Source organism: Galleria mellonella, unplaced genomic scaffold (genome assembly GCF_026898425.1).
Source record: "Galleria mellonella isolate WM207_F2 unplaced genomic scaffold, CSIRO_AGI_GalMel_v1 utg176, whole genome shotgun sequence".
Classification (NCBI taxonomy): domain Eukaryota; kingdom Metazoa; phylum Arthropoda; class Insecta; order Lepidoptera; family Pyralidae; genus Galleria; species Galleria mellonella.
In genome coordinates, this window is record NW_026442019.1 from 601,858 (window position 1) to 618,235 (window position 16,378).

General features: G+C 35.0%; 1 protein-coding gene across 1 annotated transcript in view; it reads left to right on the forward strand.

Annotated features, from left to right (window-relative positions):
- LOC113509471 (uncharacterized) overlaps positions 1-16,378 on the forward strand; it is a 149,195-nt gene that overhangs the window by 72,339 nt on the left and 60,478 nt on the right. Inside the window, exon 2 of the mRNA XM_052893529.1 lies at positions 13,598-13,693. Coding sequence (XP_052749489.1) covers positions 13,618-13,693 — 76 coding nt within the window. The 5' untranslated portion in view covers positions 13,598-13,617. The remainder of the gene's footprint in view (positions 1-13,597; positions 13,694-16,378) is intronic.

The following is a 16,378-nucleotide window of genomic DNA, read 5'->3' on the forward strand; positions in this document are numbered from 1 at the left end:
GATAGCAACGGGGACTAACCTCCCTATTACTAACAATCCCTTCCCCTGCTTGGGCACCTCTGTCCCATTCGTGTTTCAACCGTGAAGCAGTTGTGTTTACATGGCTGTGTTTCGGTTTGAAGGGTGGGATATGACGTGAATTTACTGGATACAGAGGAATAACACCTGAGTCCTCAGGAATGGCAACGCATGGGGGGTATCATGGGTGAAACAGTATACTCTGTTATGTCCATGGTACTGTTCATGTCTATAGGCGACGGTTACCACTTTCCATCAGGTGGGCCGTCAGCTTGTTTGCCATTGTAAGTAGTATAAAAAAAATTAGACTATTTCATAATAATATCATAAACATCATTGATGTTTTTAGTAGAAGCCTGCCAAAGATGTTAGGAGCGGCTCAGAAATATCTGGAGTCGAGTTAAATATCGTTAATACAATTTTGTATGTAAACACTAGAGTTATAACATTGATTTAGTTTTTTTCTGTCATAATGTTATAATTATTTTAATAAAATAAAAAAAATATTTTTTAAAAAGATTGTGTTTCCTAAAAAAACTGTCTTCAAATGTGACAAACCTAGTAATTTTGATGTAAAAACTAAATTACCGAATCGATTTTGATTGAATTTATATAGAAACAACCTGTAATTATAAATATACCTTCGGATAAAAAAAGAATTTTCCAAATCGGTTTATAATTGACGAAGATTTGAGGTGACAAACGTAAAAGGAAAATGGATCCGTATTTAGAACCTTCCTTTGTATGATGAACTCTTTGAATGGCAATGTATTGAATGTATGTAATATAAAACAAAAGGAAACATTCTTTTTTGTTTGTAATAAAGTACAAGAAAATTATGGACTATTTTTTTATCTTTTCGTTCATTTATCTCTCACCCCCTTTTTCTCAGAGAGAATGAAAACAAAATGAACGAAAGAGAGGGAGAGAGTTCTCTCTCTCCCTTCCTCTCTCTCTCTCTATACGAGTAACAGACAATAAATTTGATTAGTAACATGTATATTGTTAGTATACATTTTCAAGCTCATTTAATTTTCAAAAACAATACACGTTTTCATATAAAAACTCGTCACTAACCGCAAACTGTGCTCGCAACCACGAAACCAATTATAACAGAGACATCACATCTGTTACTCTGTTTGTGACTGTCAAAATTTCTCATAACTTTCAGCGGGGCCGGACAGTTTTTGAATATTGTATATTGTTTGTTGGCACACCTGACGGGCTTTATCATGGCTTTCTACGAAGCTCTCGTTTTAGTTCAGTTTAAATAATATGAAATTATACACTACAGGAAAAAATGAAAGGATCAAAAAAAAATGCCAAATTTTGAGGTTATTCAAGTAACTGTATTTTCCTTAAAAATGGTCGTATTAGAATTTAAAAAAAAAAGGATTTTAAAGCTCAAAGTTTCTAGTTTTGAGATTTTATGAAACAAAATAGACCAAAAAAATTTGTTTCGGTATTCATTAGAATTGAGCGGAACATGTTGCTTAAAAAAATTTTTCATCATAAAAATAACCTCAAAAATTTGGCGTTGTTTTTGATACCTTAATTTTTTCCTCTAGTGTATTTTAAAAAATTAAGAAAAATAATCAATAATCTATGACATAGTGATGATAATGATATCAGCCGTTAATTGTCCACTATTGAAAATGGGCCTCCTCCATAAGAGGGGTTTTACCAATAGTTGCCACCCTTGGCAGGCGGGTTCTTTTTAATAGGTGATAATGGAATGGTAACCCCGTCTGCGTTATCAGTATACGCTGGCGGGGCACCAGTGAGTGATGACAGGTGAGGATGAAAGCAGGCCACTTAGCCCATTGTGACGAATTCCACTAGAATTAACCACGATGGTTTCCAGGGGGAACCACGTGGTGGTTGACCTGATAAAAGGTGTATTGCTAGCAATAGGTTAATTAGACCCCGTTAGTAACAATCCCTTTCCCCCTTGGCAGGCGGGATAGTAACTGCAGTTGACCTGCCTTTTCATTCTCACTTATCATCCCTCACTGGTACCCCGCCAGCGTATACCTTTAACGCGGGCGGTGTTACCATACCATTATCACCCAAAAAAAGATATTTTAAAAGAGACGCTGCTCTACCCTTGCCTTAAGTCGCCTCTTAAGACACCTAAGAAAGAAAGAAAAGAAAAGTATGGCCTAAATAGGCCATGGCACATGACATAGTTACACTTGGCGTAATTCTATGCCACCACATAGGTATACGTGGCATAAAATTATGTCATGGCCAGACGGCCAATCATGTATATATATTATACAATATAGTAATAATAGCATATTAAAAGTGCATCTTCTGTCCACATAAACTCATTATGTCTATGTATGTATATATGTATATGTATTATTATATACATATATGTATGTATTTTGTTTTTAATTATATGAGTTACTTTGTATATATGTCAACATATTTATTATATCTTAATAGAAACAACTATACTGTTTCCTTCTATTATTTTACGCATACTGCCCGCTAGTAATTAATGCTCCTTTCCACTTAGTGTTTGCTGGAACGGAACTCTTACAGAGTTAAGCTCGCCTGTTGTACATCTTTATTTAATTATTATTATATGTTTGTAATTTTTTGTGTACAATAAAGTATAAATAAAATATACAATATTATACCCATTTTTTTATTCTCATTCCCTATCAATAAATATGATTAAAAAATGAATGATACCAATTCAGACTTTAATTCAGCTGAATGTTCTATATGACAACGCGTGGAACAAAACTATTTTATCCCTCGACACTAGATGGCGCCTCTTACAGGTTTCATTAGTTAGAAAGCTTCATTATTATCATCAATTAAACGTTCATTATAATGTCTAGACCAGAATTTATTAAGTCTCGTTGCCTACAGCATAAAAAAATTTACTGATTTTAATTTTATAGATAACTTAATTTTTTTTTTAGTTATCTATATAAGTATGTATCTTTGTCCACTAGTGTTTCTACGGCCAACCTGTTTCTATCTACGCATCTATAAAGGAAGAGATCTTAGATTATATAGATGAAGCATTAATTGAATAAATTAATTGAAGTATAACATTTAATCAAATAAACGTCACTTTGACATTGACACATATTTTTTTTAAACTAAGTGCACGCCACTTTTTCAGCATTCCAAGTAATTTGTTTAAAAATTTCCTAGATCAGACCGATTTCTTCAGTTTGTATTGAGAACTATTTTTCTTACATAATATAAATATGTATAAATTCAAATTCAAATAAACTTGTTTACAAGTATTTTAATTCGTCATTTTTTTAATTTACTGCAGAGTTCAGAAAGATGCCATCTCTTGAGAAGAGCCCGCAAGAAACTCAACAATTCAATATTGTTTTTTATACAACTTAGAATTGCAAACAAGCTGACGGTCCACCTGATGGAAAGTGGTAATCGTTGCCTATAGACATGACAGAATAAACTGTTTCACCCATGATACCCCCCATGCATTGCCATTCCTAAGGAATCAGGTGTTAAAATAATATTTTACCAGAGGGAGACTTTGTACAAAAGTCGATTGCTTGGGTACCTCTGTCCTATTCGTGTTTCAACCGTGAAGCAGTTGTGTTTGCATGGCTGTGTTTCGGTTTGAAGGGTGGGATATGACGTGAATTTACTGGGTACAGACGAATAACATCTGAGTCCTCAGGAATGGCAACGCATGGGGGGTATCATGGGCGAAACAGTGTACTATGTTATGTCCATGGTACTGTGCTTATGTCTATAAGCGACGGTTACCACTTTCCATCAGGTGGGCCGTCAGCTTGTTGCCATTCTAAGTTGTATAAAAAAAAAGTATGTATATATTGTTTACAAATAATAATTATACATGTGTTAATTAAAATGGAAGCCATTTTCAATTTACTTTAATTGAAAGTGTACTGCTCCCATTTTAATTACTATAACGAAAACCCATTTAAGGTCTAGTCTCGAGAATAAATCAAATGAATCCGTAAATATTAGCATCACTACGAATTATTATTTTCTATTATTATTAACGTTTTTACCGTTATTTTAAAATATTATTATTTCAGCCATTTATTGTCCACTGCTGATCATAAGCCATTCCCATAAGGGGAGATTTCCCAGCCTCGCTTGGCAGGCGGGTTGGTAACCGCAATTAGCCTAACTTAACTTTAGAGATGTTTTAAGAGGCACGCTGCTGCCCATCTCTTGCCCTCTTAATTTGCCTTTTACGACACCTACGGAAAAGAAAGGAATTACATACAAATATTGCATGCATCCAGTTGCTCCGTAAGAAAACGGCAGCTTCCAACATCAAAAAATTAAAAGACCAACACTGACTTTGTCTTCACTTACTTTAGTTGTTAGTTGTTAAGTATTTAATAATAGTTGTAAGCTATATATATTTCTCTGTACTTATTGTTATACATGTATCAATATATGCTGTGTTTGCCTATAAAAAATTGTTACACTTAGTTCTAAGCTCCATAATTGTATATATATTTACATTATTTTGTGGAAACAATTGTTGGTAAACCTAAATAAATAAATAAAATAAAAAATTCACCTGTCATTGCCCATTGGTACCCCTTCAGTAGAGATTGGGTAATATCCGACATCTATATATTGAGTTCTTTAATACATTGATGATTACCCGACATCGTCCATACTTTTTTTTATACAACTTAGAATAGCAAACAAGCTGACGGCCCACCTGATAGAAAGTGGTAACCGTCGCCTATAGACATGAGCAGTACCATGGACATAACAGAGTATACTGTTTCGCCCATGATACCCCTCATGCGTTGCCATTCCTGAGGACTCAGATGTTATTCCTCTGTACCCAGTAAATTCACGCCATATCCCACCCTTCCAACCGAAACACAGCCATGCAAACACAACTTCTTCACGGTTGAAACACGAATGGGAAATACCAGTCGGATATCTATATTCACTACGAACGGACTCTTCTTTACGATATTATATCGTAATTTTTTTCTGTTGTATGTGTGCTGTTAAGTATGTGTATATTATGCATATATTTGATTGTGTATATATTATATATGTATGTATGTGTATGTATCTATATATGTTTGTATATGATAATATTAATATAATAGTGCGCCACCTACCCTTTGTCTTTCTCAATGTCTTCTACCCAAAGGTTGTCTGGAAGAGATTGCTTAGCGATAAGGCCGCATTTTGTATCACTTCTCATTAATATTAACTGTATTTGTTATTTCTCTTTTTACTTGTTGCAATAAAGTGTAAATAAATAACTCCAGAGCATACCAATACCGCAGATACTGACACCATTCCATATTCACTCCATTAAAAAAAAAACAACACGATCGTCGAAGACTTACGTAACAAAAAGAAATTATTTAAAATAGACCTTAACTTACAAAAAAATACGATACAAAATGAAAATTCACCATCTTCGGTGTAGCGGAAAACAGAAAATCGACATCTGGTCAGTGACTACGCTCTGTAATTGGGGGAAAATAATTGTGACCTACCTACGACTCACTCATTTATTATTCCATTTCCCCGCGTCTTTAATTAGGAATATATTATTACTGAGAACAGATATTTACAGAATTATTTAAAATTCAGAGATAGCTATCTACCTATTTGTTTATTTTTTTTATCAGATTCAGAGAAAAAGAATAAATACGATTATTTTTCTAAGAAACTTATAAATGCTTACTAATATTAAATGAGAATGAGAAGGTAAGCTTGTTTATTTCTTAACACTTGACATTTAAACAATAAAAACATACTAGAGGGAGACTTACTTAGTACAAAAGTCGATTGCTTGAACAACTCTGTCCCACTCGTGTTTCAACCGTGAAGCAGTTGTGTTTGCATGGCTGTGTTTCGGTTTGAAGGGTGGGACATGGTGTGAATTTACAGGGTACAGAGGAATAACATCTGAGTCCTCGGGAATGGCAACGCATGGGGGGTATTATGGGCGAAACAATATACTCTGTTATGTCCATGGTACTGCTCATGTCTATAGGCGACGGTTGCCATTTTCCATCAGGTAAAAATGTTTACAAGGTTTTTTTTTATACAACTTAGACTTACTTAGAACTTAGACAACTTAAGGTTGCGACCAAGGTATATAATAATAAATAAATCTTTTTATTTCAAGTATGTATATACTCGTATGTAAATTCATTACGATAATAAATCAATTTTAATTAATTCCAATTTTTATATTGCATTATACAAACATTAAATGCGGTTGCCTACCCGTCTGGCAAGCTTGGCAACTACTGGCAAAACTTCTATTATGGACAAGGCTTATATGTTCAGTAGTGGACGATTAATGGCTGAAATGAATTGAAGTATTCGGAGGGGCGTGCCATGTGAACTTAGACAAAATGTTCTATGTAATTTATTTTATAACTAACCACGTTTATATATGGGAAATATTTAAGAAAAACTGATATAAGAGAAATGGAAGCGAAAACAATATTTTTAGAAATTTGTCTGCCTCTCTTCTCTCTCTCTCTCTGTCTCTCCTGTACACACACACACACACACACACACATGCACACGCACATACGCACACACACATACTGTCTATCTATTTCTCTCTGTGTCTGCCATTCTCTGAGTTTGTGTGTGTGTCTGTCAATCTGCGTGTATGTGTGCCTCTCGCTGTCTTTGTGTGTGTCTCTCTTTCTCTCTCTCTCTTTGCCTACATGTTTGTTTCAGCATCACGTAAAAATTACTATACCAAATTGCAATTTTCACAATACCGTTCCTGTAGATTTACGTCTTATCTTTATATGCCATCTATAAGTGATGTCACTGGTTTTCCTACATCTCAAATCCACGCGTACGAAGTGGCGGACAAAAGCTAGTCGCCAATAAACATATTCGACGTAACAAGGTTGTCAATAATATAAATAAATATGTATTCTATTCCTTTATATTACGTATCTTATCCCAAATATATTATTCAGAGCGTCGAAACTAGCTGAGTGGGCCCAGATAGCGCTTTGTTTTGCAAATCTTGTATTAACAAAGTTTACGAACGGCCTGTCCCGCTCACGAGGACAATAAAGTTGTCTGTATTATTTGTTTTATTATTATAAACTCACTCCTTGATTCCCTTTTACGTGAAACGAACTCCACTTAATGGGGAAAGAGGTTTGATTTCTTTATGGAATGCGAAATGGCAACCCTGCTTGCGTTATTTACGATTACCGGTTAATAACGGTCGTGTGATCCCGGCATAGAATAGGCCTGTCCTTTCTTTCCCGTGGGCAACTATGAGAAGGCCAGTGATGGGCAACAGTGTCCCTCTTAAAACATCTCTAACGCCTAACTGCGGTTGCCAATCCGGCTGCCATTTATGATGACTACTGGCAAACCCCCCTAAGGGGGAGAATTATGTTCAATAGTAGACGATTAAAGGCTGATATGATGATGATGATGAGACGTGAGGAGACATCACGTCGGTTGATATACTAAAATCATGGACGAGGTTCTTATTCCATTTTCAAATTTTAATAAACACCAGAGGGAGACTGTGTACAAAAGCCGATTGCTTGGGTACCTCTGTCCCATTCGTGTTTCAACCGTGAAGCAGTTGTGTTTGCATGGCTGTGTTTCGGTTTGAAGGGTGGAATATGGCGTGCATTTACTGGGTACAGAGGAATAACACCTGAGTCCTCAGGAATGGCAACGCATGCAGGTTATCATGGGCGAAACAGTGTACTCTGTTATGTCCATGGTACTGCTCATGTCTATAGACGACGATTACCACTTTCCATCAGGTGGGCCGTCAGCTTGTTTGCCATTCTAAGTTGGATAAAAAAATTTTTTATCGATTTTCTTTATGTTTTCCCACGTTACCACAAAGTGAACGGTGAAGAAAAAAAATTACTAATATTTCTCCAAGCAATGTTACTCTTCTCCAACGTTTCTCCGAGAATTATATTTCACCAAAAGTCGCTACAGGAATGTTTTTGCACAAAATTGCAAAAAAGTTCTCAATATGGCAACACTACTCTCAGAACTCACCACACTATCTCTCCACTTTAAAATTTAAATTCAAATAGACTTGTTTACAAGCATTTTTAAATCAGCATTTTTTATGAATCTAATGTAAATATATATTCTCACTTTTTCTTTCTTTCTCTAAAGGTTCTCAAAATTTGGGGGGAAAAGGATTGTTAGCAATGGAGTTTGACAGCCCCATTGCTAGCAATATACCTTATCAGGTCGACCTCCACGTGGTTCCCCCTGGAAACCATCGTGAACAATTCTTGTTGAATTCGTCAAATCTTGAATTCGTTGAATCTGACCTACTTCATCCTCAACTATTATTCTTCACTGGTGCCCCGCCGGTATATACCGATAGCGCGGGTGAGGTTACCATTCCAATATTATCCATTTAAAAAAAAAGGTTCTTAAAGTTGACTGTGAGAAATCCTTTTAAGGGGTAAATTTGCTTGTGTATATTATTGTTTTAATCTAATATCTATATTATAAGTGAATGTACAAAAATATATAAATAAACAAATAAACATAAATATACCATGTACGTACATGGAGATTAATGTTTAAGCTAATTAAAATCCATATAAACGTGAAGGGGAAAAAATTCTTATGGCGGGATTAAATCCAAAAATGGCGAAGTAACAAGGAGAGGATATAAACAATTTATTGTCATTTCCTAAAACGAAAAGGTTATCAAAATTACTTCCTGCATTCTGGTAAATATGAATGTTTATATATAACTCATATATTTATTATTCATTTGAAACGTGAAATACAATTTTTTTTTATACAACTTAGAATAGTAAACAAGCTGACGGCCCACCTGATGGAAAGTGGTAACCGTCGCCTATAGACATGAGCAGTAGCATGGACATAACAGAGTATACTGTTTCGCCCATGATACCCCCCATGCGTTGCCATTAAAACATCACCAAAAGCCAAACAAAAAAATGAATAATAAATATATGAGTTATATATAACTCATATATTTATTATTCACTCTACACATCCCAAAGGCTGACTAGTAAAGAGTGTCTATAGCATTAAATCTGTCTTTGGCACCACATTTTATTGATCAATAAAGTTTGAATAAATAAACAAATAAATAAAATTATTGGGAAATAAACTGATTAATACAAAGTCAATATTATACAGAGTATTTTACAATTTGCTGTAATTTCCTTATCTCGTAACGGGCAGATCAATAAAATGCAAATAAGCAATGCTTTACGTATTCCGCAAAATCCCACATTTAATATGGAAAAGTGGGAGAAGATTCATCATCATTTCTCAATAAACTTGGAAATTTATTGTAATATTATACGACTAATGATCTAGCCTAGTTTTTATCCGCGACTTCGTCTGTGACCGGGATATGTTCACTGGCCGGGAACTGGCCTACGTCCTTCCCCATACAATATTGTGGGTGTATATCAAATTTTATAGCGATTGGTTGAGCCGATAAGGCGCCAAGAGGTAATAAACCAATAAACAAACTCACAATTATATGTATATACCACATCAGACATTAACTGTCCAACGCAGAAACTGTGGAACTCTCCCTATTGGGGGTTTTGCCGTGTTTGGCAGGCGGGTTGGCAACCGCAGTTAGACTTTGATGTTTTAATGTCCTAAGTATATATATTGCACAGCCGAATCTGATAAATCTAGAATCTAGAAATTTTGCAGATAGATTCATTAAACAGCGTAGGTGAACAATAAAAAAGGAATTTTGAAAATACAACCTCTAAAGAGTTAAAACGAGAGTTGAAAATTTGTTTGGAACTTCGTCAGTTTAGAAATTAAACATGGAATTTAATAGAACGAGAAATTGAATATTACATACGAGCGAATACCTACATACATCATATATACACACTTATCTGTCACGCCTGTCTCCCATTAGGGTAGGCAGAAACAATGGAACGCCAAATGCTTCGATTCAAACCTACCTCTTTCGCTTCTTCCACATTCCTCAATTTTTTCACACACGCTCGTCGGTTACGGTTACTTTTAATTTGGTCCTTCTTCAGCACGTCGTGTATGTGGTCGACATACGTCCATCTAGGGCGACCCCTACCGACATCTCCATTCATTCTTGCTCGATAAATCTCTTTCGTAATTCTCCTTTCATCCATCCTCTCCAAATTAATACTTAATTACATAAAAGCAAGATAAAAAAAGGCAATAATGGGCGAATGGGCGATCAAAAGATGATTAGGATTGCCCAATCGAGGCGGCCAAATTGTAGTTATAGTAATAAGTAATCCTAATAAATAAGTATTCCTTACTTAAAGGTAGAAATATACATTAGGGTAGAAACAAAAGATGATCTGGAGTTTCAGCCTACCCTAATGTGAATGCAGGCGTGTACTTCGAATAACAATAAATTAAATATGTACAAATCAACTATTAATTAAATATAAATGTTGCGTCAAACAATTAAATCCACTAACAAAAACACGCACAATCGTATAGAACAATACTCAGCGATACAAAGCGGAAAATAATAAAGGATTCTGCATCGTATGAACGTTTTGTTCTGTAAATATGTCAGTTAATAAACTATTAATATAATTAATTATTGGCTATGTGGTCCTTGTATAGAATAGGTCACCCCTTCCCTTCCCGTGGGTGTCGTAAGAGGCGACTAAGGGAGGACGAGGGATGGGCAGCAGCGTCCTTATTAAAACATCTTTAAAGCCTGACTGCGGTTTGCAATCCGCGTGCCAAGCGTGGCAACTACTGGCAAAACTCTCCGAGGGGTAGGTTTATGTTCAGCAGTGGAGTGATGATGATGATGATGATAATGAATTAATGTATTGAATTATAAATTAATAAAGAGAAGAGAAAGAGAGAATTTTTTTTATGCAACTTAGAATATACTGACAGAATATACTGTTTCGTCCGTGTTATACCCCATGCGTTGCCATTCCCGAGGACTCAGGTGTTATTCCTCTGTACCCTGTAAATTCACGCCATATCCCACCCCTTAAACCGAAACACATACATGCAAACACAACTGCTTCACGGTAGAAACACGAATGGGACAGGAGTGTCCAAGTAAACGACTTTCGTACAAAGTCTTCTGGTGATATAAGGGATAAAAATCCCGATTTGTAAGTAAAATAATAATTACAGAATTCTCAGAAAAACCTACGACACTGCGACCGTTCCATGATCTTTTGTGCTCGCTCTTACTTTAAAGTTCGATTATATAAATAAAATATTTTTAATTGTTTTTTTTTTCTTTTTTAAATAAAATACAGCCCATATTACTCGCTCATAATGCAGCTTTTTATAGTAAAAATAATTTTTAAAAATTAATTTGGATATTTGAATATTTTATTAAACTAGATGTTATTTGAATGGACGGAATGGCGGTCGGACGTCAGATGTCTAATAAAAAGTTTATATATTCTTTATTGTACTTGTAAATTACATTGTAAATGCATTTATAAATATTGTGAGCAAGGCTGGACTTATCTCTGACAGAGATCTATTCCAGTCAACCCAATGCAGTTAGAAAGCATATTGTTAGCGGGCAGCTAAAGTGCTACAACTAATATTTAGAGTACATAAACAAATATACAGTTAAATAAAATATTAAGATACATAATAAAATATTACATAAATACATTTACTATAAATAAATATAATACCTACCTACTTATACAATAGATGTTAAAATAAATGAATATACTACCTACAATAGAAATTTTGTTGAATGATTTTAAGGTTGGTCAGTTCAATTACAAAAATGAAAAATTAAGTTTATGACTCAAAGGAAAGAAAATGTAACTTCAACGTTTCTAGAACCTCTAGCGATAATAATCCTCAAGTGTTGGCAGTCGCACGCATACTAATGCTATGGTGGAAATAAATATAATCTTTCTAAACAACCATCAAATATTTTCACTTTTCTGATTTTAAAAAGAAGGAGGTACTTTTTTTTATTATTTGTTACCTCATATCTTCGTCAGTTATAAACCGATTTTGATATTTTAATTTCAAATGAATATTCACGGATCAATCCCATAGAAATTTTATCAAAATCGATTCAGTTGTTTACTTTGTACATCAAAATGTCACTAAAAATCACAATTGATATCGGTTTTTTAATGCGACACAATCTTTTATTATTAATCATTATTATACATTTAGGTTTTATTTCTCATTTCATTTAAGAGTTTCCTCTTGTCGGTGCAACTAATTCATGCATCTTCCTCCAGCCAGCTCTATCCCAGGCCATATCCTTTATCTCCCTATACGACATGACGCCTAGTATTTCCTTTATCTGTCCCATGTAGTTAATCCTCGGTCTTCCTCTTCCTCTCTTGCCCTCTATCTTTCCTTCTATTATGCTCTTAAAAAAATCGTCATGTCGTATAAGGTGGCCCAGCATTTTACCTCTTCTATTCTATATTATTTCAACCAAGGTTTTATTACCAATATTAAAATTATAAATATAAATAAAATAGTTCTTCAAACGATATAAAACTTTTTGTCTATGCACACAGATTTTAATTTCGGTCACATCTGAAAAGCTGGTGGTAATCTCTTTTAATACCTTATACAATCATTTAGCGAGATAACAGTGCTCCCAGTTAGTTTAGGTAACTACTTAACATTAATTTACTTAGAGGATAAGCGTGGACTTTGTTTTAGAGACGAAATATTAGTTTAGTCTTTTTAATATACACAAGTTTTAGAGTTATTAAATACAAAATTAAGGACACTTATTTATAAGTAGTTTTAAATCAAAAATATTTAAATTTTGCCTATTTGAAGTAACTATCTAAATTACCAGAGGGAGACTTTGTACAAAAGATTGCTTGAGTACTTCTGTCCCATTCGTGTTTCAACCGTGAAGCAGTTGAATAAAATAATCTGTAAGCCTAGGCCTTCTTCATCAGCCGACTTCGAAGAGAAGAAGGTTATCAATTCGATTATATTTCTTTATGTTTGTTATCTCATAACTCGGTCTATTTTAAACCGATTTGGATTTTTTTTTATATCTGATAGATTATACTTACAGATTGGTTTCATAGAAATTGTATCAAAATCGGTTCAATAGTTTTTAGACCAAAATAACTGTTTTTTTTTTTGTCACAATTAAAATCTTTTTTGTGAGACACAATCTTTCATTATTAGGTTTATTTATTACAGTAATAATCAATGTTTAAGTTTTTTATTTATACAACTTAGAATGGCAAGCAAGCTGACGTCCCACCTGATGGAGAGTGGTAACCTTCACCAATAGACATAAGCAGTACCATGGACATAACAGAGTATACTGTTTCGCCCATGATACCCCCATGCGTTGCCATTCCCGAGGACTCAAGTGTTATTATTTCTCTGTACCCTGTAAATTCATGCCATATCCCACCCTTCAAATCGAAACACAGCTATGCAAACACAACTGCTTCACGGTAGAATCACGAATGGGACAGAGGTGCCCAAGGAAACGACTTGTGTACAAAGTTTCCCTCTGGAATCAAGTCACGAAGTTCCTAAACACACTTTCTAAAATAACCGCTATTAAAGGTCCTCTACTTATTTACAGGTACTGTACCCTCGACAGCGATGTCGTTGGAGGGGCAGCGATGCCTATGCGTTGTGGTGCTGCTCATCCATACTACGGTCATAGGCGCTGGTGAAGGTAAGAAATTCAATTATAAGTTATGGGGTTAACTTAAGTTAATTATGGGGGAGGCCCATGTTTAGCAGTGGACAATCAATAATAAATAATAATATGGCAATGATGATGACATACATCATTTGGTCCTCAAACTAAGATACGCTGTGTTTTAAGAAACCAGCCATTTGACATCTGGGAGCATAAAGTCCATATATGTATTTAAGATATTATTTGGTACTACGTTTATTATTCATTTATTACAATAACTCATTGACCAAAAAATGGTACAAAAGGCGGACTTAATGCTAGTAGCATTATCTACTAGTCAACCTTCGAAATAATGAATCGAGAACGCAGTATTGGGATAGGTTAATAATAAAATATAGCTAATATTATTATATTTATAACTGTTTATGCCTTAAACTATCCACTGCTAAACATAAGCCTTCTGCCTGGGCGGAAGGAATTATGAGTAATAACTATCCCTTCCCCTTAGGCAAATCAGTTAGCCCGTCTTGATTAATATCTGGAATTTAGCAAGATAGTTTCTAGGGGGGACCACGTGTTTGAAGCAGTTGTGTTTGCATGGCTGTGTTTCAGTTTGAAAGATGAGTGCAATAAATTTACAGGGTACAGTGGAATAACACCTGAGTCCTCAGGAATGGCAACGCGTGGGGGGTATTATTGGCGAAACAGTATACTCTGTCATGTCCATGGTACTGCTCATGTCTGTAGGCGACGGTTACCACTTTCCATCAAGTGGGCCGTCAGCTTGTTTGCCATTCTAAGTTGCATAAAAAAAGTGGAAGTTGACCTGACAGAATATATTGCTAGCAATGGAACTGGCAGTCCGTATTGCTAACAATCCCTCCTCCCCTTATTTCATTGGTTTTTTTTTTTTTATTTTTGAAATCTATGCATACGGAGTAGTGGGCAAAAATATAGTTATAGAATTACGCTTTAGTTCAAATAAAGGCAAATTGATTGTTTATGTAAACCACTTAATTCTAAGTAATGTTTGTATTGTGAAAAATTGATTGATCCGATATTGCGGTCAGGGTGATTGATGGCGTGATTTACTCTAATCCAAAATGGCGACTTCGTAACTTAATAGTTTCAATATAAAGTAATCATGAAAATATGAAAGAAAGAAAGAAAGAAAACATTATCGTATAATATTGCCACATACAATACATAACTATTGGGGGGGAAAGGGATTGTTAGTAATGGAGACTGAGAATCCCATTGCTAGCAATATACCCAACTAGGTCGACCTCCTCGCGGTTCCCCCTGGAAACTATCATGGTTAATTCCTGATGAATTCATCATGATGGGCTAACTGGCCTGCTTACATTCTCATCTATCACCCTTCACTGGTGCTCGGCCAGCGTATCCCGTTAGCGCAAGCGAGGTTACCATATCATTTTCACCCATCAATAAAAAAAAACATAACTATTTATATATACTTATTTGTATGTTTATGTAAATTTTAGTATACATATATGTATTTGTTTCTGACATAATGGAAGAACGCGAATTGGCAACCGCGGGTAGTCTCTGGTGATGGATGGATTAAAGATGGGCGCAGTTGTCCATTCCTTGGCTATTCATTTCCGTTAGTTATCTCTTACGACACCTACGGGAAAAGAAGCGGCAGCCCAATCTCTGCTATCTCTATCTATCTATCTCTCCGGGACCACATAGCTAAAATAAGTAAATAAATAAAAACAATTATATGAAAACTGGCTTCGTCGAAATAAATAGTAATCTGTCTTTCTCCATTCTATGCAAATTTTTTTATACAACTTAGAATGGCAAACAAGTTGACAGCCCACCTGATGGAAAGTGGTAACTGTCGCCTATAAACATGCCATTATCTGTTATCTGTCCATTGCTGAACATAAGGCTCCCCCATAGACTGCTATAAGAACGATCCCGAGCCACCTGCATCCACTGTCACTCTGCAATGCATTCGAGGTCATCACATTGAAGTTCACATTAAAGCGCTCAGAGTTAGCAAACAAACACTTTCACATGTTATAAATTACTATTATTAATAATTATTATAAGTTAATTGTCTGCTACAAAAAACTGACGTCAAAACCAGTTATTTTATTTTAAAAACTAATCTACTCATTTTAAAAAATAATTTAGTAAAATAATATTTTTCCAAATTGGTTCACAATTGGCGAAGTTATGAGGTAACAAATATAAAGAAAATATACAACCGATTTAAAAACCTATTTCTTTTCAAAAGCGGTTGAAAAGTACAAATTGTACACACATATTAGACTTTTCTGTTTACCAATTCAACAAACACAAAACCACCCTAATAAAACTTGAACACCACGAACTATGGTGCCCGTAAAAGCGCCCAAAAGTCGTTATCCGGCGAAGGAGTTGACAGAAATAAAATACGAATGTTCCACCTTGTATTAATGTATAGAAGCATCTAAACTTTGTACACGAGGTTACTCACATATCACACTTCATCATCTTATCAACTTTTAATTGCCCACTGATGAACATTTTTTTTGTAATACAACTTAGAATGCCAAACAAGCTGACGGCCCACCTGATGGAAAGTGGCAACCGTCGCCTATAGGCATTAGCAGTACCATGGACATAACAGAGTATACTGTTTCGCCCATGATACTCCCATGCGTTGCCATTCCTGAGGACTCAGGTGTTATTCCTCTGTACCCA